This window comes from Ustilago hordei, assembly GCF_900519145.1.
Source record: "Ustilago hordei strain Uho2 genome assembly, contig: UHO2_contig_04, whole genome shotgun sequence".
NCBI classification, from domain to species: Eukaryota; Fungi; Basidiomycota; class Ustilaginomycetes; order Ustilaginales; family Ustilaginaceae; genus Ustilago; species Ustilago hordei.
In genome coordinates, this window is record NW_024545261.1 from 196,693 (window position 1) to 220,152 (window position 23,460).

At 51.7% G+C, this 23,460-nt stretch overlaps 7 protein-coding genes across 7 annotated transcripts; 5 read left to right on the forward strand and 2 right to left on the reverse strand.

Moving 5' to 3' along the window:
- Positions 1-5,253: 5,253 nt before the first annotated feature.
- UHO2_02386 (uncharacterized protein) lies at positions 5,254-6,225 on the reverse strand (the record flags this gene model as incomplete). The annotated part of the gene is made up of 1 exon (XM_041555174.1): positions 5,254-6,225. The coding sequence occupies one exon, from the start codon at positions 6,223-6,225 to the stop codon at positions 5,254-5,256; it is 972 nt and encodes a 323-aa protein (XP_041411108.1).
- A 611-nt stretch (positions 6,226-6,836) lies between these two features.
- On the forward strand, positions 6,837-9,194 carry UHO2_02387 (uncharacterized protein; the record flags this gene model as incomplete). The annotated part of the gene is made up of 1 exon (XM_041555175.1): positions 6,837-9,194. The coding sequence occupies one exon, from the start codon at positions 6,837-6,839 to the stop codon at positions 9,192-9,194; it is 2,358 nt and encodes a 785-aa protein (XP_041411109.1).
- A 373-nt stretch (positions 9,195-9,567) lies between these two features.
- UHO2_02388 (uncharacterized protein) lies at positions 9,568-11,118 on the forward strand (the record flags this gene model as incomplete). Its single annotated transcript, XM_041555176.1, has 1 exon — positions 9,568-11,118. The coding sequence occupies one exon, from the start codon at positions 9,568-9,570 to the stop codon at positions 11,116-11,118; it is 1,551 nt and encodes a 516-aa protein (XP_041411110.1).
- A 659-nt stretch (positions 11,119-11,777) lies between these two features.
- Positions 11,778-13,952, reverse strand: UHO2_02389 (uncharacterized protein; the record flags this gene model as incomplete). The annotated part of the gene is made up of 4 exons (XM_041555177.1): positions 11,778-12,792; positions 12,891-12,909; positions 13,124-13,243; positions 13,328-13,952. The coding sequence occupies 4 exons, from the start codon at positions 13,950-13,952 to the stop codon at positions 11,778-11,780; spliced, it is 1,779 nt and encodes a 592-aa protein (XP_041411111.1).
- A 1,181-nt stretch (positions 13,953-15,133) lies between these two features.
- UHO2_02390 (uncharacterized protein) lies at positions 15,134-17,095 on the forward strand (the record flags this gene model as incomplete). The annotated part of the gene is made up of 1 exon (XM_041555178.1): positions 15,134-17,095. The coding sequence occupies one exon, from the start codon at positions 15,134-15,136 to the stop codon at positions 17,093-17,095; it is 1,962 nt and encodes a 653-aa protein (XP_041411112.1).
- Positions 17,096-17,460: 365 nt separating this feature from the next.
- UHO2_02391 (uncharacterized protein) lies at positions 17,461-19,395 on the forward strand (the record flags this gene model as incomplete). The annotated part of the gene is made up of 1 exon (XM_041555179.1): positions 17,461-19,395. The coding sequence occupies one exon, from the start codon at positions 17,461-17,463 to the stop codon at positions 19,393-19,395; it is 1,935 nt and encodes a 644-aa protein (XP_041411113.1).
- Positions 19,396-21,137: 1,742 nt separating this feature from the next.
- Positions 21,138-23,160, forward strand: UHO2_02392 (putative mfs-multidrug-resistance transporter; the record flags this gene model as incomplete). The annotated part of the gene is made up of 2 exons (XM_041555180.1): positions 21,138-22,300; positions 22,551-23,160. The coding sequence occupies 2 exons, from the start codon at positions 21,138-21,140 to the stop codon at positions 23,158-23,160; spliced, it is 1,773 nt and encodes a 590-aa protein (XP_041411114.1).
- Positions 23,161-23,460: the final 300 nt, after the last annotated feature.

The window sequence follows — 23,460 nt, forward strand, 5'->3', positions numbered from 1 at the left end:
GAGTATGAGGTGTCGGAGGGGGGACGAGCGAGTAGACAGAGTAGAGAGAGGAGGAGAGAACAGGAGAAATAGAGAGAGAAGGAGGAAGGAGAATGATGTTGAGAGAAAGAGGAAGGGTGATGTTGGCGATGTTGTCGAGGAGGAGGAGGAGGAGGAGTCAGCATGAACCAGACCAGAGCATGCCTCGACGGAGCTCAGCTCTTAAGAGGGGGGTAGTGTCATAGGCCTGGATGCTCAAGAAGCAGGAGGGTCACTGGTTCATATGGAAGGAGCACAGGTAGAGATCTAGTCGATACCAGTAGAGAGCATGGTCGTAGTGCAGTCTCCATGGAGACCATGGACTCCTATGGACTCACATGCAAAGGAGCACTGAGCCATATGCGAGGAAGGCCAGGCACAGCCAAGAGGAGGACCAAGCTCAAGGAGCAGGCACAGCCACGAAGGGGACCAAGCTCAAGGAGCATGCAGATGGTTACCACTCAGGGGCTCAAGAGACAAGAGTCAAAGGAACTGTCACTGGTCAAAGGAGAAGGAGCAGTGTATAGGACACCGGCAAGCAGGTCCTGAGGAGGAGGAGCAGTGTCGAAGGAGTTGACACCACTCAGGAGGCACAGGGGTGCCAAACAAGCAGCAGAATAGCAAGGAGGAGGAGCAGTGTCGAAGGAGTCGACACAGCTCAAGAGGCACAGGGGTGCCAAGCAGGAGAGGCCCCTGAACAGTACTCGATGAAGAAGGTACTCTTCTGGAGAGAGAGCAGGAGCAGCATCGCTGGCGATGCTGTGAAGAGGTATATAACCATGCTTTCTCATCATCAAAGGTCGAGTGGATCCTCATCCACTCTACTCACCATACAACTAGTCAATACTTTAGAAACATAAGTACTCATTAGTTTTCAGTCAGCATAGCAGCAATCTATCAAGGTTGCTCCTCATCATAGTGTGTGTGTTGTATCACCACTACCTGATGTCCGAAGGCACCCCATAGCAGGTTAGCAGTCCGGATATAGTTAGAACCGAAGGCAGTAGTCCACTGCGGTCTGGGGATCACTTCAAGCATCAAGTCAACACACTGGACACTCATGTTGACGCCACCAACCTCATCACCAACACCATCAACCTCATTATCATTGACATTCACCAACCTTATCACCAACACCATCAACCTCATCATCATCAACCCTCACACCAGACCCTGGTGTCATCACAACCTACATATTGATATTGATTGTGCCAAGCTACCCCTGAACGGAGTGTCCACAGAGGTCAGCTGAAACCTACAATAGTATATACAAAGAACGCCACCTGCTGTCACTGCGCAACTTGATAGTCGCCAAATGACTAGCTCATCGAGACAGATACCGAGACAATAGCTGTTGCACAGTTTGATAGTCACCGAGTATCTCGACAGACTGACCTGGGTTTCAGGCGCGAGACCCCTGACAGATTGCTTCAGGCCATATAGACTCTTGATGAGCTTGTACACCTTCCCCGCTGCGACTTCTGCACCCTCTGGTGGTTTCAAATAGATGTCATGATGTAGGTCAGCATTGAGGCAGGCTTGTGTAACATCCATGGAATCTATTTCCCAGTTGAACTTTGCTGCAATTGTGAGAATGGTCTGGATCAAATCCCTAGGCACCACTGGGGCAAAGATTTTGTTGAAATCAATCCCCTCCCTCTGAGAGAAACCATGTGTGCAGAATCTAGCCTTGAACTTATATGGAACATTGCTTGCATCAGTCTTGACCTGTAGGATGAGTTTGGAGTCCATGAGGTTTGTGTCTTTGGGCCAGTCCACAGTCTCCCAGATATGCATACTCTCAAGACCATCCATCTCTGCCTTGATTGCCTCATGCCAATGGATCTGATTGGGTCTGGTCAATGCTTCTTTCACTGATGGCTTTACATTTGTGACCAAAAGTGTATATACATTGGCATTGTATTCTGGAAAGGTCCAATGTTCACTAGTTTTCCATGGTGCCAGAGCTTCTCCTGGAACTGGTGCATCTTGGCTGCAGGTGGGAACATTCTTGGGTAAATGCAGATCAGTTTGGCAAGTGTTGTTGGATGTAGCCATGGGTACATCTTGTGCTTTGTGGCAAACTTGTTGTGGTAGTATTGTGCATTTTGTATTGATGAGTACTTGGAGAAAGTGGAGTCTTGAGTGTGGCATGCATGGTCTCTGATTGGGAGTGGCGAGGCTGGTGGCATTTCAGATCAGTATCCATTTTCCACTGAACTGTTGGACACCTGGTTTGAGGGCATGGTCGATGAGGTCAAACCAGGTTCCATGTCCATCATGCCATCCAGGTGGTCAAGGGTGATATCTGCCAGTTCAGGGGGTGGTGTTTTCCCCCCAGAAAACATATCTTGCTCCAGTGTTGGGCAGTAGATGTCATCCAAGGGTTGTTGGAGTTCTTTGTTGTGTGTGTTGACATTGTCATAGCTGAGGTCTGCAGTGTTGGCCCCAGGGCTGTAGTGCAGGGTGTCTGTGTCTTGGATCTGGGTCATGTCTGTGCAGTCATTCCATGACCTGTTTTGCAGGAAATGTGCCAAGTTGGACCAAAAGACCAGCAGGTTATGGTTTGGAGATAGGAACTTACATCCCTTGTGTTCCTCATCATATCCAACAAGGATTGCTGGGTTGGCCAGTTTGTCCAGCTTCTTGTGCTTTGCCCTGGGTATGTTGACCCATGCAAGGCAACCAAAGGTCCAGAGCATGTTGAATGGCTTGCAGGGATCCTTCCTGTAGAAAACATGGTATGGGACCCAGTTTTTGATGTTTGGCAGAAGGTTTTTTGTGAATGTGGCAGCCTCAGCAGCAAAAGGCCAGAATGTCTGTGGCAGGCAATGCATGCACATCATGGTGATCATCATCTCCCTGATTGTTCTGATCATGCACTCAGCCTTACCATTTTGTTTGCTGGTGTATGGTGATGTCTTTTGCCACCAGAAACCAGCATCATTCTGCCACCAAGACCCATTGGCCCCCATTGTCTGAGCAAAGGGTTTTGAGCTTATGGCCTGTCTGTACCTCAGCATATTGAATCCACTCTTTCAAGACTTGCAGTGCATCTGATTTCATCTGGAGTGGTTTCATGTATGTAAAACTAGAGGCATCATCAATTGTGACTAGCAAGCAAGTGACCTCAGTCTTCATTGACCAGTGCATAGCCAGATCAACATGTATCAATTCTAGAGGGTCTTTAGCATGTGTACCACTCCCACATCCCATCTGGGCTTTGGTTGACTTGCCAACCACACAGTCCTGGCATTCACCATCCATGATTTTAACTTTGTAGATCTTCTCAATGAGTCTTGTTTTGTTTTGGCCTGGGTGGCCACATTGTTTGTGCATGAAATCCAGGGTGAATTCACATTTGTTTCCTTTTGCATCATTGTCGAAACACTCAGGCAAATCTGACAACCCATCATTGGGGCCAATCACTAGGGCCTTGCGCCGAGATTGCAGGATTTCATAGTGCCTTGTCTGAGGGTTGAGTTTGCTGATGACCATTTTGTCAGCTGACAGCTCTATAGTTACATATTTGGAGTCAAACATCATGTGTGCACCATTGTTTGTTAATTCTTTTACTGAGATCAGGTTTGCATTGGAGTCTGGGACATAAAGTATATTGTCTAGTAGTACTTTATGGCCATTCACTTTGAGCATGGCCTGACCCACAGCCATGATGCAAATCTTTGTTCCACTAGCAGTTTTCACAAAGCCAGTGCAGGGAGGGATGTGTCAGAGGTTGTGCACCTGAAACCTGAGATCGGTAGTTGTATCAATACTATTACCGATTCTGTCGAGTTATGTGACAGCGCTTGTGGTATTGCGATTCTTCACAAGATATGCAGTAGAGCCTTCTCTATTACTTTTCTCGCTTGAATCTGTAGTTGTGATGATGCTATTGCAGATTTCGACTGACCACTGTCGGACACTCTGTCCAGAGGTAGCTTGGCATGATCAATAACTTATGCGAACTTGCTGATGACACCAAAGGTCTGGTGTGAATATGGATTGGTGGCATCAACACAAGTGTCCAGTGTGTCGACTATGCTTGAGGTGATCCCCGGACTGCAGTGGATGACTGCCTTCAGTTCTATTGAGATCTGGACTGCTGGTTTGCTAAGAACCGCCTTCGGACATCAGGAAACAGTGATACAACACACATGCTTCAATGAGGAGCAATCTATTGATTGCAACTTATGCTGACTTGAAAACTAATGAGTACTTATGTTTCTAAAGTATTGACTAGTTGTATGGTGAGTAGAGTGGATGAGGATCCACTCAACCACTTAGTGATGAGAAGGTATGGCTTTATACCTCTTCGCAGTGCTGCCAGCACCACTGCTCCAACTCTCTCTCCAGAGAGTACCTCCTTCGTCGAGTGCTATGCAGGAGTCCCTGTAACCCTACTCCTGTCCCTCTTGAGCTGCATGTCGACCTCCTCGACACAGCTCTTCTTCCTCATGAACTATATGCTGGTGTCCTTGACACAGTTCTCCTTCCTCCTAACTGGCGACTGTTCTCTTGACTCCTATCTTGTGAACCCCTGAGTGGTAACCAGCTGCAATTTACTGAGCTTGTTCCCCATCTTGGCAGAGCTTGGTCCTCCTCGCCTGTGAGCTTGGTCCTCTGCATGTGTGAATTCATCATATGAACATCCTTGTCACTGTTCTCCGCAGAATCTACTATATGACCTCTCCTACTACTGATCTCATCAGAATTCATGATATCATCCTTGTTCATACTGATCTCACTGAGATCTGTCATAGAGCCGATTCTACTGCAGATCTCAGCGACTTCTGCCGCAAATCCTACGATCTGCCCGATCCCCTGATTCCTGCGCTCCCTTCATATGAACTAGCGGGTCTTCCTGCTTCCTGCGCACTCAGGCCCATGACAGGATGAAACAAGATTCAATTTATCATTTGTGACATGATCTGTTGCCCCAGAGTCTACAATCCAGTTATTTGGTTGCTGATCCAGGGAGACACAGTGGGCAGAAGCAATGGTACACCACATATCCTATGTGGTCATCTGGGTTGAGGCAGGGGCTGTGGCAGTCATGTCTCCTTGGGTCTTTCTTGGGCAGTACCTGGAGATGTGGTTCTCTGCATTGCAATGATAGCAATGTCAGACACTGTCAGGTCCAGGTTTATCCTGACAGTAAGCCTCCTCATTCTTTACTTATCCATCAGCCAGGTTTGCCTGAGCAGACTTGAGGTCAACAGTCCTGTGGTCCATTCAGGTGGTCATGCTGTCCTGTTGTTTGAAGAGTGCAGTGCAAAGCACTTCATAATTCAATGCCATTCCAGTGTCCTTGAGCATGGTGATGCGATGATGATACAAGGTAATATACCTGGCCTGGTTGATAAGTGTCTTGACTTTGAGGATCTTGGGAAGGGTGTGACCCATAGACTTGGCTTTGGCCCAATGTTCATTGATATCAGCAATGAGCTTCTGGACATTTGCTTGGAACATATGGATTCTCCTGACTTCATTGAGCAGGGTCAACTGGGCAATCTTTTCCATCTTTGTGAGGTCTGTCATGAGCCTGCAGTAGAGGTCATGTAGTTTCCAGGGTTCTGAGTCAGCAGGCCATATGAAAAGGTAATTGATGTTGTCATTTCCAGCAAGTAGGCCACTACTTTGAAGGATAGTGCAAAGTTTGCCATCCAGGGCACAGTCATATTTCTTGTGTTCAGTGGTCATGGTGCCATCAAGGTGCTTCATAGCTGCAGGCCAGTTGGACAGGATGCCTCTGAAGTGGGGGTTCCAGGCATACCAGTTTTTGGTCATGAGCTTGGGGGCTTCTTTTAGGGCATTGTGGGTGCAAGAAAGTTGCTGGTGGAAATTGGAGTGGCACAAGGGTTTCTTGTATGCATCAGAGTTCTTCACTTTGTTGTGTTTGGTTAGTTCAATAAGCATGCCCCTGAGCACTTCAGGGTTGAGTTTGGAGATGGTGTTGATATTGCATTGGGTTTCATTGCCATCATTGTTGTCATCAGAATTGTAGCATGAAGGGGTCTCTGTGCCAACCAGCATTTGCCTGTGTGGTGCAGTGGGAGCTCTTTCCTTGTGCAGTTTGTCAGACAGGTCACTGCTCTCAGCATCTGGATCATGGGTTTGTGGAGGCATGCTGGTTTGTTGGGCTAGGTGGAGGCAGGCCCTTTCTTCAGGTGGCAGAGGCAGGTGAGGATACAGATTGGACAGCATGGCGAAGCAAGGCAGTGTTCCTACAGCAGAGTGTTCAGACTCTTAATCTGTTGAGGAAAGCACAATCAGGGCAGTCAAGTGAGCAGTGAAATTGTTAGCATTTGAAAGGAACTAAGTACAAAGCAATAACAGAAGTATATATGCCCCTGCTGTTGGTTGATGTGTGTGTGTATAGGGGAAAGTGACAGGTATGAGGGTGTGCCATTGTCAAGTGGGATAGGAGTGTTGGTGGGGAAAGCCAAGCATTGGTGGGAGTTGACAGGTGGCAACACCAAGTGAAGTTTGCAGTCATGTTAGAGCATGAACATGCGGTCATGTGATTTCACTAAAAGTGAGCCATTTTGGCAAAAGCCTCGGCAGGGAGATGCGAACAAAATTTCATCGTCGTTCCCTTTGTGTGTGGAAGAAAATGTAACAGAAGAAGAAGAAGAAGCAGCTCCACACACAGAGACTGGAAGAGAATCGCGCGCCACCGACGCAACACGATTCTGAGAAATTCTGCGGGTCAGGTGCATGTTGACATGCAAGGCGCTATCTTGCAATCATCCCGAGCGAGTTGATACCCTGCTCGTCACACCTCCACCATCTAATCCCACAAGGCTTTCATCAGAATGAGCTTTACACCACGCTACGGCTCGTCTGTAACGAGGGACTACACATTGCTTCAAGGTCACCCCAGCTCTTATCAGCACTTTGGTGCTCTTGGATCCACTCAGCCGCGAGGCACGAACAATCTCACCTTCACTCGACTAGATGATGATGATGATGATGAAAACCAAAGCACTCACGATGATCACCAACATGAAGATGGCGACGGCGATGCTTCTGCATCCTCTATTCGCCATGATGACTCCACGGACAATGGCCTCAGCAACATCTCTCTCCCGCCAAATCATTCAGCAGTCGGTAGTGCGCCCGCCTTTAGCCGCAGTGGTCGACTCGCTACAGCACCTGTCGTATCACCTCGCGCTCGCCGTCCTAGCGTAAACGCTTACTCACAGATAGCAGGTATCCCTTCTGAGTATCTTCTCGGTGGACCTGCACATCCACCCACACATCATCCTGCCACCGCCTCCCATCTCACACTGGGAGCACCTGTTGCTTCTACCTCTGCTCAAGCTTCACACAAAGCCGCGAGAACATCTCATGAGGACGGAATCGAGGGAAGGAATGATGGTGCCGACGCCACAGAATCTACCTCCCTCTTGCACCGTCGACCGGCACATCAAGCAGATGCACATCATGGAGCCAGCGGGTTTGCTACTTCGTATGGCGCCGTCCGACGCTCTTCGATCGATGGAGCAAGTATCATGAGCGGCGGTCCTGGCGTTAGCGGCTGGGCTGCGGCCAATTCGATACGAGAAGCTCCTCTTCCAGGTGTCGAGCAGATCGAGTCCATTGCACGCGAATCTAACAACAATATCGCTTGGAGGGAGGCACGAGTCTTGTTTGGCTACACTGTTCCTATCTTTGCCACGCATCTCCTGGAACTCTCGCTCTCAGTCGCTTCTGTCTTCTCGCTTGGCCATCTGGGCACTGTTGAGCTCGCTGCAGCTTCTCTTTCCAGCATGACTGCCAACGTCTCAGGCTTTAGTGTTCTCTCAGGCTTCATCTCGGCCTTGGATACCCTTCTTCCCTCCGCCTACACACAGCAACCCAAGTCGGTCGGTCTGTGGACACAACGCATGGGTGTCATCCTCATCTGCATTCTTCCCTTCATCCTTGCCATCTGGCTCAACGCCGAAGCAATCCTCATCCGCATCGGTCAGGATCCTGAGGTCGCCTACCTCGCAGGCCGCTATCTTACCGTCCTCTCTATTGGCTTGCCCGGATACGCCCTCTTTGAGGTTTGCCGAAGATATCTCCAAGCGCAAGGTCTCATGCATGCTCCCACCATCGTGCTCATCTTTGTCTCACCACTCAACGCCATTGCCAACTACCTTCTCGTCTGGGGGCCCGAATCCATTCGTCTCGGCTTCATCGGCGCCCCACTTGCTTCCGCTCTTTCCATGTGGCTCATGGCCATCCTTTGCTTCTTCCAGTGCGTACTCGGCCCTCGTGATGCTTGGGATGGTTTCACCACCGCCGCTTTCAAATGGGAAGGCATCAAGCCCGTGTTATACCTCGGATTCGCAGGAATGATCAGTCTGGCAGCCGAATGGTGGGCTTGGGAGATTGTCGGTCTGGTTACCAGTCAGCTTGGTGTTGTTGCTCTTGCTGCGCAGTCGGTATTGCTTGTAAGCTCGTCGGTCACTTACCAATTGCCGTTTGGTGCCTCGGTGGCCACTGCCGTTCGTGTGGGAAACCTTCTTGGCGCCAACCGACCTGCCGAGGCCAAGATCTCAAGTAGAGTTGCTCTCATTCTCTCGCTTGCTATGGGAGGGCTCAACTCCGCACTCTTCCTTATCTTCCGCAGGCAGTGGGGATGGCTTTTCAGCTCTGACATTGAAGTGATCAAGCTCGTAGAGTACATCTTGCCTCTGCTTGCATTCTTCCAGGTCGCCGACGGCATTTGTGGTATCGCTGGTGGTGTCTTGCGTGGAACAGGCAGGCAGGCAGCTGGTGCGGGGATCAACATGGTCTCGTACTACGTCATTGGTATTCCAATTGGCCTTGTGCTCACTTTCACTCGCATCAACCTTGGATTGGCTGGTCTATGGTGGGGTCTGACGATTGCTCTTCTCTTCGGATCGGCTGGCATGATCTGGTTGATTAGTATCACTGACTGGGAATGGGAGGTCAAGAAGGTGCAGTTGCGCATGGCTGTTGATGATCCAGGTGTGGCTGTTCCTGCTCATGGCGCTGTTAAGCCTGATGCGGAGGCTGCATCTGATCCACGCCTGCTATCAACCTCTTCGACTGTCGATGCCATCAATAGCCGCGACCCAGCTCTCAGTCCGCTTGGCCTGCGACCCTCGTCTCTCGCTGGGTCAGTCATAGAGGAAGAGGAAGATGAAGTGTCGATCTAAACTGTTCAGCAAGCTCAAGGCTTGCTCTCCGGATTTTGGCCGCTTACATATAAGTGTTAGTCCTACATTCAAGTCTACATTTGCAATAGCATTTTGCATGTTCCATCTCTAGCAGTCAGGAACTAGTGAGACAACTTTTGTGCTTGGCTTCTGTGCGCTCGGCAGAAATAACGGCCAATTGGCTGGCTTCAACGTGGGCCGGCTATCAATCGAGTGAGGTGACCTGAGCGCGACACAGAATGCCCTGAGCAGCAAGCCGCCGCTTCCCTGCGGAGCCTCAATTACTGTCACTTCCGTCAATTGCTTCCTTCTTTCCACACCCGTCCCTCTAGGTCATCGTCCCTTGCCGAAGACGGTATATGGAAGAGCAACCATGACAGGCTGTTTCGCCTTCCTCAAGCCCACTCGCGGCAAAGCCAACAAGGCGGCCCCGAACAACAAGACGTGCAACTGCGATTGCAAGTGCTCTTCGCATTCAAAGTCAAGCTCTCAACAGACGCCCGCAGAGAAGACCCCTATCTCTGCATCCATCTACTACGACGCCTGCAACCCGCCACCTTTCGATGCTAGCGAGCAGCAGCAGCAGCAGCGATGCTGTGGCGGCATCACCGGTTCCGGCCTTTCTCACTCTCATCTTCCCACCTACGGGGACTCGCAAAAGCACGCCCATCACTCAGTACGCTATGCTGAAGGCCAAGCCGACTCCAAGCTGAGCGATCTTATGCAAGATGTAGCTAAGAATATCGAAGCCGAGATCGAGAAGCTCGATAAAGAATTACGAGACCTGTCACTCGACATGCACGATCATCCCGAGATCATGTGGGAAGAACGTCGAACCCACGATCTCTTAGTTAAGTACTTCCAAGGCAAGCAAGGTTGGAAAGTCACCCCGCACGCTTACGGCCAGGAAACGGCTTTCAAGGTCGCCTTCTCGCACAAGGCTGATAAAAATTCAAGGGTGATCGGCTTCCAATCCGAGCTCGATGCTTTGCCGGGCATTGGTCATGCTTGTGGGCATAACTTGATTGCTATTGCTGGTGTCGCCGCTGCGCTGTCAGTTGCTGCTACTCTCGTGGCGAAGGACATTCCAGGAACAGTTGTGCTGCTTGGAACACCTGCAGAAGAGGGCGGAGGAGGAAAAATCCGGCTCGAAGAAAAGGGCGCTTACAAGGACATGGATGCCTGTCTCATGGTTCATCCAGCTTATCAATCCGGTACGGGCGCCATGCTTGCTGTCCAACCCGTCGTTGTCACTTACAAAGGCCGAACCGCTCACTCTGGCGCTGCGCCCTGGGAGGGCATTAACGCACTAGACGCTGCCGTGCTGGCATACAACAATATCTCGGCGCTTCGACAGCAAATCCAGCCCTCCGAACGAGTGCATGGTGTCATCAAGGGCACCAATTGGGCACCCAACGTTGTGCCCGGAGAGTCGACTCTCATCTACAATGTCCGCTCACCCACGGTGTCAGGGTTAAAAGCGCTGACTGCTCGAGTGCAGAAATGCTTCGAAGCAGCCGCTCTCGCCACAGGGTGCAAGGGAGAGTACGATTGGCAAACAGCCTATGCTGATGTGCATAACACTCCTTCGCTCTCAACTACTTACGCTAACTTCCTCGGTCAGCGATATGGCTTGGATGTTCCAGATGCAGATTTTGCCGCTTCAACTGACTTTGGGAACATTACTTATGCACTGCCCTCGCTGCATGCTGAATATGCGATTCATTTGGACGATCCAAAGACTCAGGGCAACCACACTGTCGGATTTGCTGCTGCAGCAAGGACTCAGGAGGCTCATGATAGGACCAAAGAGGCTGCATTGGGTATCGCTGTGACTGGAGCTAGGGTGTTGTTAGAGAAGGAGTATCGCGATCACATTTGGGACGAGTGGCAGAAGTGGAGGAAGGGCGCTGATGGACCGTAGGCCCGCCTTTGTGACACCTCAACCTTCAACACGGATCAGGACTGTCATTCGTGATCGTGTCAAAACCTCATCTGATGTCAATGTCAAAACTTTATTCTAACCAAGCAACGACGTTGGCGAAATAATACCGAGAGCAAATCTAGAGCTTCGAGGGACGAGCGGCAGAGCTGCTGCCTTTTTGAGCAACGATAGAGCTGAGACGGTTGATGTGTTTCTCAGCGTCGCGCTCGATGTTTGCACAAAGGTCCTTGCACGAGGGCTGTCACAAGAAAATGAGAAAGTAATGTCAGCTTGCCGTTCGTGTGCTGTCGTCAAGAGGATGGGAGATGGGCGGACTTACGATGTCGTGAATGAGACCAATAGTGATACCGGCAGACCAGATACCAGCGTCGAGGTCACCGTTTTCGTACACGGTCTTACCACGTGCACCGGAAACGAGCTCTCGGACGTCCTCGAATTTTGCGCCCTCAGGACGGTTCTCGAGGCGAACGACTTCCATTGAGACCTTATTCCTGCAAGTGTTGATGAAGTGAGAGAAAGGGGAGGAGGAAATAAAGTAGGAGATGGTTGAGTAAAGTGTTCAGAGGGCGGCAGAACAGATCCGAACTCGGAGACAATTCCAAAGCAAGAAGGAAATAAGATCGGCGGAGAAGGCTGCTTCAGGCTTTGGACTCCTTGACAGGCCCGCTCTTCTTGCCACGAGGAACAAGCCAAAGAAGGGCAAGCACCAGTTTGAAACCAGCACTGATTGCCAGTCCGCCACTCAAGTTGGCACTTGTATGCAAAAGCGACTCGCCTACACCAGCACCAACACAAAGCGCAAGCACCGCGAACATCCTTCGATCCCTGCCTCTCGTCTTCTCCGATGGGATCAAATGGAAGAGGTACGGATCTGAAGCGATTTGCGTCAACGTTGCGGTGAAAGCGACCGTGGTGGCAAACGCCGGCGAAACCAGCTTCTGCGCCAAGATACTCTGCATGCCCATCGAGAAAGCAACCAGGACAATAACCGCTGGATACCATTCGAAGGTCGGCATCTCGCTTTTCGGCCGACTGAGCAAGATGCCAGCGCCTCCAAAGAGGAAAGCACTCTGAATGACACTCGACACGATCAGCCAAACCCGCCTTTGGTGACCGATCCGCCTACCCAGCTGAAACCCGATAAAAGATCCCAAGAAGAAGCCGACCACACTCAAAATCCGCAGCAGGGTGAGCAGAGGAAACTGCTCAGCACCAGGAATGATGAACTGCGCGATATTAGACGAGAATTGGACCATGTTTCCCGTCTGAAAGGCAAGCCAAACTTGGGACCGACTGTAGAGCAACATGTCGACCATGCCAGTGAGGAAAGCTTGCCAGGCGAGCGGAACGTTTGCTGCGCCATGGTCGATCTCGTCGTTGAGATAGCTCTTGGCTAGGCCCCACGCCTTCCATTTGTCCTGATGCTTTTCCTGCAAGGTGTAGCTATCAGGATCGCGCGTGCCGAGCAACTCGACTGCGCCTTCTTTCGTGGCCTGACGCTGCAACTCGTGGTCGGGCGCCTGGCCTGGGTCTAGGATGTCGGGCGGCTTGTCTGGATCTACTGCGGGTTGAGTGGATGGTGCGGGCTCGCTGTCAGCCGCTGATGCACTGCTCTGCTCTGAGGCAGTGTGGCTAGAATCATGCGTGTCGTCGCTGTTGGTCAGCAAGAGCAGCGATCGAGCCAAAGTCAGCAGAAGTCCATCGAAATCAGTAACATTACAGAGCCGCGTAATGCAGTGTCGAAAACTCACCCAATGAAAGGGCCCTTGACTTAATGTTGCGTCGACCGTATTGTACTGAATGGGCTAGTCGACGTGGGTTGTCAAAGTCAAAGCTTTGAGGTATTGGCATTGGCGGGCCCTTCCACTGGTACCTGAGACGGCACAAGTCCTCAACTCGGGCGTTGAGGCGCCCATCGTGAAACAGAAGAGACAAAGGAACAGAGAACAAAACAAAGGATTAGAATATACTTACTTGAAGACACGGGCAGTGTTGCGGAGGGTTCGGAAGATATGGGTAGTGTTGCGCTCGTCCGACTCGACAATAGCGCGCTTGACGTTCTCGTGGATCTCAGCCTCTTTTGTGCACATGAATCGAGTACCCACTGTAAAGAGGGAAAAGAATGAAGTTTTAGACACGAGGTCAGCATTTGGTGTGGATCAGTCAGTGAATGCGTTGGGAAACTTACTGTTGGCACCGACGGCACCGAGAGCGAGAGCAGCGGCAAGACCTTGACCGTTGGCGATACCACCTGAAGCAATGAAGGGAATCTTGAGCTCCTCAGCAGCCCTAGCCATGAGCACGAGACCACCAATATCGTCCTCACCGGGGTGACCGGCACATTCAAAGCCGTCGATGGAAAGCATATCAGCACCGAGGCGCTCGGCACTGCGAGCATGACGAACAGCAGTGCACTTGTGAATAACGTAAGCACCAGCCTCCTTCACAACCTTGATGACCTCTCCTGGGTTGTTACCAGCGGTCTCAAATATGCGAACACCCTCCTCGAGGGCGGCTTTGGCGAATCCGACGTAGTCGGGTGGGTTGATAGAAGGGAGAAGAGTGATGTTGACGGCGAAAGAGCCATAGTGGTTCTCACGCTCCTTCCTGATGTCCTCGGAAATGAGAGATTTGGTCTCGCGGATGGCTCTGCGAAGAGCTTCGGGCGAGGGCTGGGTCAAGGCGGTGAGAGTACCAAGAGCACCAGCATTGCTGACAGCAGCAGCGAGAGCAGGGGTACCGACCCACTGCATACCACCTTGAACAAGGGGGACACGAAGGCCGAGCTTTTCGGTAAGAGGAGTGACGAGCATGGTGTCGAGCTGATGCAGATGTTGGTGGTGAGTCGTCAGATAAATCTAATGGATTACGGAAGCTGAGAAGGAGAAGATGTATGGTGAGAAGAGCAAAGGTGAGGTGCTGAAAGTGCAGTTTGGTATGCAAAGGGTTCGTGCTTCAACACAGAAAGCAACACGAGGTCGGGACGAAAGAGTAACCGAACGACCGGAATGCCTCGGCAAGGATTTCGAGTGTGAGATCAAGCGACCAAACATCTGGAAGGAATTTCCTGTTTCTGTCAACCCGCTGCTCGACCTCCTCGTGATTCTGGCCTCGCCTCGAGCCACCTTCCGCACCCTGCTGCTTAGCCGCCAAGGTCTGGACAGGTCCAGATGCAGCTTCTGTGCCGCCCAAGCCGTGGTATGGGTAGTGGAATGCTGTGCTCGACTTGCTTTTTGAAAAAAGTTCGACCGAACGGTTGTTCCCGCGAGGATGAGATATTAATGCGGATGCATACGACTGTCAGACGAGGTGACAGGTAGTTATATCTTGCTAGAGATCAAGGGGGTCCTGGCCTGCAGGGTGTCAAGCTGGATAGACGACGAGAAAAGTTTCCGAAGGTCCATCGAAATGCAATTCTAACGTGCTGAAGCCACCGTTCGAGTCAGAAAGATTGAAGTCCGATGAGACTCACAAGAACCTTTTCACTGTAAGCAGGAACCCCTCGAAATGCATCACTGTATTGCCGCCATCCATTAGGTCGCCTGTCAATCAACTGCGGATAGGTGTGGGAGAGTCATCCGGACCATTTGTCGGCTAATTTGCTTGACTCCCTATGCTGCATACTCAAGATGGAGAGTTCCGTCCAACGGATTCGGCTGTATGTCCTCGACCAAACCGTAAAAAGCCGTGGCTTTCCGTGGGAAAGTCATCCTTGATCTTGTTAGCTCGTCGTCGTCAACATCACACAACCGGCTGCGAAGGTGGACCTTTTGGACGCTCGGCAAAGCATCACCGTCGGACGAGGAGCCTCCGAGAACCCTTGCGCTTTCATTGTCTGAATGCAGTGGACTGTCTGCAACAAGGCTAGCCAGAGTGATCCGAGCGTCGTGTGCTCTTGTCAAAGGATCCTTGTAGAGGCAGAGAGTATCGACCTTTCATTCCGTAACACTGCCATCTCGCTCCCCACAGTGTACACAGAGTCGCTGTTTGCAGCATGGCTCCATTCGAGAAGCAAGTGATCGAAGATTGCTACAATGCGGTCGCATCGTCGCTACCTACGCCTAATCTTCAAGCCGCCAGCACTGATCGTGATCAGCAACGCAAGCCGATTCCCAAGCATCGCTGGTTCGTAACCGGTCTCGTAATCTTGGCATATTTTTGGCTCTCCTCGCCCGCTGCCAACGATGCTTTCAATGACGTTCGCCGCAGGATCCACAAACACAAGGGCTGCTCGTCACCAGACTCGTACCTCAAGCCCGAAAACCAGACCGACTTTTCTCAAGCTGCTCGTGGCGAGGTCGTCTGGTTCGACTGTGATGATGAGAAGCGCTACCCTGCTCCTCTTAAGTGCGGTCGCATGAAGGCACCGCTCGACTGGACCAACGCTGACGAGGACAACCGCAACGCTTCGATCGCCGTCATCTTCTACCCTGCTGGTGCGGGTAAGACGTCCAAGAAGGAGATCCTCGGGTCCCTGCTCACCAACCCTGGAGGCCCCGGTGGCTCTGGCTTCGAGTTCATCGCCCGCAAGAACGCTGCAAAGAACAACGAGCTTCTCGCTGCCAACTTCGACACCATCTTAGACCACAAGTACAATATTGTCTCTTTTGACCCTCGAGGTGTTGGACGCACTTTCCCTCGTATGGACTGCTGGAACAACACGGAGAAGAGCTACGTGCACCGCATCGAGTCGGGCTCGTTTGGTGCTCTCTACTCTCATCCTGGTGCTCTCGACAGCGAGATCGGCTCGCTACTTTCCAGCACAGACCTTCTGTCTGAGCTCTGCAGCGTTGACCCCTTTGTATCGAAGCACGGAAAGTTCGTGGGAACCACCGCCACAGCTCGTGACATGCAGCTTCTCCACCGCTTCTTTGGCGACAAGCGCATCAACTACTGGGGTTTCAGCTACGGTACCGTGCTCGGCTCTACCTTTGCCGATATGTTCCCTGACGACGTTAACCGTCTCACAATCGACGGCGTTGTCGATGTCCCCAACTACATGCAGGGACTGTGGAGCACCAACTTGCTCGACACTGACGCAGGCTTCGACGGCTTCTTTGACGAGTGCATCAAGGCAGGACCAAAGGCTTGTGCTTTGTCGGAGCAAGCGTCTGACGATGAAAGTGGCGAGGACCTGAAGAAGAAGTTCTTGCATCTGCTTGATGATCTCAAGTACCATCCTCTGCCTGTCGTCCAAGCCGACGTGCCTCAGCTGCTCACCTTCAGCATGGTGCTCGAAACCTTCTTCATGGCTTTGTACAAGCCTGCAGGCTGGCCCAAGCTCGCCGACATGCTCAACGATGTCATGAACGGCAATGGAACTGCCTTTGTCAACGCCTACGGAGACTCAACCTACCACGTGCCCCAGATCCCAGAATCCGAGGAAGCCAACGCTGCCATTGCTTGCGGTGACGGCCTTCACGACCCTCGCGAGAAGTCGTGGAGCATCAACCGCGCCAAGGAGCACATCCGCACTCTCGAGAAGGACTCGCCTTTGTTTGGCCAGTTCTTTAGCGAGCAAGGTATCATATGTGTTGGTTCGTGGAAGATCCGTTCCAACGAGCGACACCAGGGCAAGTTTGACAGCAACACTTCGTTCCCCCTTCTCACCCTCGGAAACGATTTCGACCCTGTCACACCTGGTCGGTTCGCTGATATGATGGCAGACAAGTTCGGCTCTGCCGTGTCGGTGCGACGAGCTGGTTACGGCCACTGCAGTATGTCTCAGCCGTCCAAGTGCATCAACCAAATCGTTCGCGAGTACTATGTGAACGGCACTGTACCCAAGAAGGGTATCAAATGCGACGTTGACGAATCGCCATTCCCTCCACCTAAGAACGAGACGGCGATTCTTGCTTCGCTTTCGCCGGAGGAGGCTCGTGATGCTGAACTCAACGAGGCTATGGCTGCTATCAGCGAAGCTGTCGCGGAGTACAATGCTCGTCGCTTGATGTAATTACACAGAGCTCTAGGAAGTTACATCCTGACCAAAGATGCCCGCGGCCATACATACAACGTGAGCATCTATACAGTGTTGAAAGCATTGAACATCTGAGCTGGGTCGACAGAAAGACTTGAGCATTCAATGAACGTCCTGCGCCGTGCAGCGGCGGCGTGTCTGCGACCATAAGCCTCCACATGCATGGGATGAGTGAAATTCCGACTCCCGGGCCACCTAGGAACTCTTCTTCTTAGCTTCTTCAATATCATCCTCTGCCTTGCATCAACCGTCCTTACCTCTCCATGCTTGACTAGCTCAGCACCTTGAGCGGCAAGCGTGTGCTGGTCGCTCGTGTCACGCCGCAAGCACACACTGGAGCGATGAACTCGACTTCTGGCACACTGGGCTTACTCGGTGCTCTACCGTTGGATCTGCTTGTACCCATCCTCTCACACCTGCGTCATCGAGTCAGAGACCTGGCAGCCTGCGCACTCGTAGGCCGTCTCTTCAACGAGATAGCTACTCCATTACTATACGAACGCCTCTTTCTACGGGATCAAACACGGCTCAAGCTCATCTTCGCCTGTCTTGGCAGTAACCCGGATCTTTGTCGGCTTGTCAGGATCATCGAACTACGAGTCTTCCCCTTCGGTCTGGACGCTGAGCGCCTCGAAAGGCTCGAAATCGACATCGAGACGACTTTCACTAATGCGATCAACCTAGAAGAGCTCGTCTGGACAAGAGCGGGGAGTCTGAATGACCGGCTACTTCCGACCCTACTCAGCTCATCTCCAAAGCTGCGGAGGCTGGAGCTCGCTGGAGACGTTCGATTATGGACTACGTCGACACTGTTGAAGTATGTGCCGCTGACGGTTCGGGAGCTTAGTCTGGTACTGCCAGAGAAAGCGACGCTGAGAGGCCTCGTGGACATTGCGGAGAAGCTGTTGCGGGGAGGTCAAAGTGACAACACAACGAGTCTAGCGTCAGGGATGGATGCACTCAAAATCGACGACAGCAGCACAGAAGATGCCACGGGATTGCGAAGCCTCAACATCCTCTGCCAACACTCCTCACATCTTACCGATGTTATTTTGATGGCGTTGGCTCCCCACCTCAAGCTGTTGCGGCGGCTATCCCTCGCAGGATGTAGAGCAATCACCGGGCGTGGTATTGAAGCAGTCCTCCGTTCAGCGGCGGAAGGTGGACCAGGCGTTAGTGACCTAGCTATGGAAGGACTCAACATACAGGCGCAAGACGTTAGCCTGCTGCATCCATATGCTTCGTCTCTACGCCTGCTGTCTCTTACATATCCGCGGTCGGCATCTTCTTCGGGCTCGAAACCGCTATCGGCAGCATCACTCAACGAGTTCTACACTGACTTTGCAAAGCTCATAGAGAAGGCCGACCATCTGGTGGAGCTGACGCACTACGCCGGCTCTGGCTCACGGCCTGCCATGGATGGAGGTCACGAGGGCGACGGGGGATTGGTTGATCTGGACGAGCTCGACGATGACGAGTCAGACTACGACGATGACGAGTCAGACTACGACGATGAAGGACACTACATCCTAGCAGGACGGTCGATCTCTAACGGCAACACCGAAGCAACATGGGCATCCAACGACTGGATCCGCCGCTTCTCAGGCCCACCACCAGAAGGCAGCGTGCGATACGGCCAACCTGAGACCTCAACTCCGCCTTCCAACCTTCCGCTTCTTCCGACATGGTTCTTGTCCCGTCTCGTAGTCAGTCGTTGTAGCCAGCTTACAAAGCTGCGCTTGCATGGTATCGGCATCTCGCTGGATCAGTTTGGCTTAATTGCGCAGCACTGTGCTCGGGTGCGAGATCTGGTGATTCAGATTTGGGAGGATGATCTGCCACGACTCGCAGCTTTGCTCTGTCAGCTACCGCATCTCGAAACGCTGCACATATTAGCGTCAGCATCATCCGAGACGAGCTTGGGAGAAAGGGAGATTCAATGGATTGCCCAGGTGTGCACTGATGCCAATCGGGAACGTCGAAAGCTTCGTCACCAAGAGTACTTGAAGGGAGTGAAAGGAGCAAACTTGACACCAGAGGGTAGCGGTCTGCATCAGATCGGGTTTCGCAATCGTGTTTGGCTTGTCGAGCGTAGCTTTGACAATGCCGATGAAGCGCAAAGCAAAGAGTCAGAAGCGACGCAACAAAACGTGAGTCGCATTTACACGAACGGCAAACCGGCACGTGACGAGGAGGAGCCAATCCGCGTCTCCTTGAAGCGGTGGGACCCTGCTGCAGGAACTTTGCCTGAGGTGCTATTGGTTGTCAAGTCATGAGGGACAGCATCTGACATCGACACCTGACGCATTCCTTTTGCTTGGCTTTCATTCAGTGGACTCGCATTTGCCTTCGAGAGACGATGCAAGCTTTTGGTGCGTATGCACGCACTATGTAGACTTCTACGATGCACGCTGAATCGTAGCCCGTCGACCAGCCCCGTACATCTCAAGCGCAGAAGGATCGACAAAAGCAGCCGTGCGATGGGAACACCAACATCGCACAATACTTGGACGAATCAGCCGCATGGCAATGAAGCCCCAAACAACTCTCCGAGACCCAAGGGAGCATGTTTCTGTATCGTCCACAGGGTAGACGCATAAGCACAAGACTTAGTTCGTTCTTCACTAGTATCATGTCCATCCACTGTCTCTACATACCGTTCCTCGTCGCCATATGTAATAAAACCGCGTCCTACCATCCAAGTCTGCCTCGCAAGTGATAAGCGAGCACACTGTTCGCTCCAACAATTGCTACTTCGGATGAACGTGACAAGTCGAGAGCTGCATCTTGGCTCGGCTCCAACCTGCAGACCCTGGATTGGAGCATTGCAGATCACCAACCCAAATCAGGTATCGGCTACTGCAAGGATCGACGAGTAACCGGTGTTCAGTTCCAAAATTTGGGTAGCGTCTACTGACAAGCAGACAGACGAGGGCGAGCATGTCAGATAGCGGTCGATATAGCAAGAGTTTCAGGGTCCAAAGATGATCATTCGTCCGAGCTTTCGGCCTGGTGCTGGACGGAAAAAGCGGACACATCGGCGAAATCTGGCAAGAAGATAATCGTGAACGCGATCTTGGAATAAAATTTCAAATCATTTCTGACGAAAGAGGCAGAGGTATGCAGGAGAGAGAAGAAGCATCTCTGCAGCTTTGCAGATAGGAAATTTTACCCTCTCACAACTCACTTGGACCGGCTTCATGGTACTACCGGGTGCCGCAGAGCAGCTTGATCTATCCATATCGATCCTTGTTACACACGACACTGGACAGCGCGTCAAAGGACTACGAAAGAGACGATGCTGAACGTCACCGAATCGACTTAGTTCGCAATGTATAGCAACGGATAGAGTGAAGAGTGAGCAAGAGGCGTCGAGGTGTAAGCTGCTGGTTGGGGGTGGCACAGTGAGCACATCGGAATCCAATCAGCGGAATCGCACGAAAACTAGGCACAGAAAAACAAACAGAAATTTAAGAGATTTCTTATGAAATTTGATCAGCTGCGTTCGGAGATTGAACTCCACGGAACAGAATTCGTCGGTCAAACAAAACGAAACTTTAACCGAATCGGATACTGTCACTACACAACACAAGAGAATGCGAATACCGCGGCAAATCCTCCTACAGATCGTCAGCAACACACACAATTTGAGCTGCTTGTATGCATAGGTTTTGGCTTCGACAGCTCGGACATACGATGGAGCTCAAGGCGTTCGCAAGCCAGCTGTGCAACAAATGCAGGCAAGACGCTCACATTTTCTTAAGCGATGCAGGACAGGACACACACTTTTCTACCATGTCGTTTTGCTTGCCTGTGTGTCCTGCGCCTGTGCTTGTCATCTTCCAAGACGGCCGTCCAACCGTAAACTTTTTTTTGCCCTAGATCATCGGGTGGATGAGTACAATCAATATATACACACCCTTGAATTGACGCTGACATCCCTTCGTCCGCCACCCATCATCCATCTATACCTTTCTCGTTAGACCCGCCTCCGCCCCTGTGCGAGTGCAATTTCATCATGTCTTCCAAACCTGCTTCCTCAAAGACACCTTCCGTCAACCAGTCGAATCTCGACCTCGAAAAGCAAAACTCGTCCACTGCTGGTGACGCTGCCACTGCCGTTGGTCACGGTGACAACTCCGTGTCTGAAAAAGAAGATACAGTCCCTCCCATCAAGGGCGCATCCGTTGGCTTTGCTCCTCAAGAGACGCCCACATATATCCCAGCGGATGGCTCTGATCCAGCTGCCACACGTCCAACGCGCACCTTCTCTCGACGTGAATGCAGCGGGGCCAACGACACAGCACATCCCTTCGGTGGTGATCTCGAACGTGCCGAAACCGAAAACCATCTCGAACGATTCCAGTCACAAGCGGGCAAAGAAACTGTCATCGTTCATTGGGAAGGCGAAAACGACTCTGAAAACCCTTTCACGTGGTCAAGAGCCTACCGATGGTACCTTACCATGCTCGGTGGTCTTCTCGTCTTGAACTCCACCTTCACCTCTTCTGCACCTTCCGGTATCATCCCACAACTCGAGGCAGAGTTCGGTTTCGGTCGTGAAGTTGCCATTCTCAGCTTGTCCATCTTCGTTGCAGGTTACTGTCTCGGTCCTCTCCTCTGGGGTCCCCTTTCCGAACAATTTGGACGTAAACCCGTCTTTATCGCTGCTATGCTCGTCTACACTTGCTTCAACGTCGGTTGCGCACTTTCCAAGAACACTGCTTCCATCCTTGTCTTCCGTTTCCTCGCTGGCACATTCGCCGCTTCGCCATTAACCAACTCTGGCGGTCTGATCGCCGACCTGTGGGATGCAAAGACTCGTGGTATCGCTCTCTCGCTCTTCTCGTTGGCTCCTTTCGCAGGGCCAGCACTCGGACCTATCGTTTCTGGATTTATCGCCGTTAGCGGTACATCTTGGAGATGGCTCTTCTGGGTCTGCACCATCTTCTCTGGTGTCTGCCTTGCATTGGTCATCTTTACTCTGCCAGAGACGTATGCTCCCATCATCTTGTTGAGGAAGGCTCGCAGGATTCGGAAGGAGACCGGTGATGACCGATACAAGGCTCCTATCGAACTCGTCAAGATCGAATGGAAGGACCGCATCAACAAGACTTTGCTCAAGCCTTTCATCATGCTTGGTCAGGAACCAATGTTGCTCGTCATGACTATCTACTTGAGGTAAGTAACCCACCTTGAATCGACCTATAGACCTCGTGCCGAGAACGATGGGACCCGCTCGAGCCCCTCTGCATGCATGACGCTTGGGCCTTCTACACACGTTTGGCGTGTCTGATCTGAATCTCTGCGAAAATGCCATTCTGCTGACCAAAATTTCTCCTTCTCGTCCTCCACCCTCTCCATGCGACCATTCCTTCGCTCCATCTTCACCAACTCATCGCCATCATCGTCCTCGCCATACGCAACGCAGTTTTGTTTATGGTGTGGTGTATTTACTTTTTGAGGCCTATCCCATCGTCTTCTCACTTGGTCATGGTTTCAACGCTGGCATATCGGGTGTCATGTTCGTTCCCTTCTTCCTCGGAGGATGTGCCGCCGTAGCACTCTACATCGCCTATTTCAACCCTCGATACTCCAGGACAGCCGATAAACTCAAGTCCGAGGGAGTCAACCGGGTCCCACCCGAGGAGCGACTTTACCCCATCATGCTCGCTGGTCCTTGCTTGGCCATCGCATTCTTCTGGTTCGGTTGGACTTCCTACCCTTCGATCAGCTTCTGGTCTCCCATGATGGCAGGTAGCTTGATCGGCTTCGGTGTCTTGTTTTGCTTCTTGGGCGTCTTCAACTACCTCATCGACGTCTACCTGATGAACGCAGCTTCGGCTTTGGCTGCCAACACTGTTTGCCGTTCCGCAGCAGGTTTCGGCTTCCCTCTCTTTGCCACTCAAATGTTCGAGACATTGAACCCAAGATGGGCTTCAACGTTGCTAGGATTCATCGCATTGCTCATGGTACCGGTTCCTTTCTTGTTGTACAAGCAGGGACCTAGAATTCGTGGCTTATCTAAGCACGCCATGTAACAGGATAATCAGCTCAGTTAAACCAGATCCATCCTGTGTTGCCTTGTATGTGTTGGAGGGTCTGTGAAGTGAGAAACCGAGGGAAGGGAGGAACCGTTGAGATGTGACGACCGTCGTATCGGACGAGCATGTCCGCAGGTATAACGGCACGCTGGTCGTCCGCTCTTGAACGCAATGATGAGTTCAGTTGCTGCAGCGAGGTCGGGTGGGTATATGTCCGAAGTTCATGTGCCAACACACAAGAGAGGGAGAGGTGGGTCGAAATTGGTGTGGGATGAGTTACGTCGATAGTTTGCACAG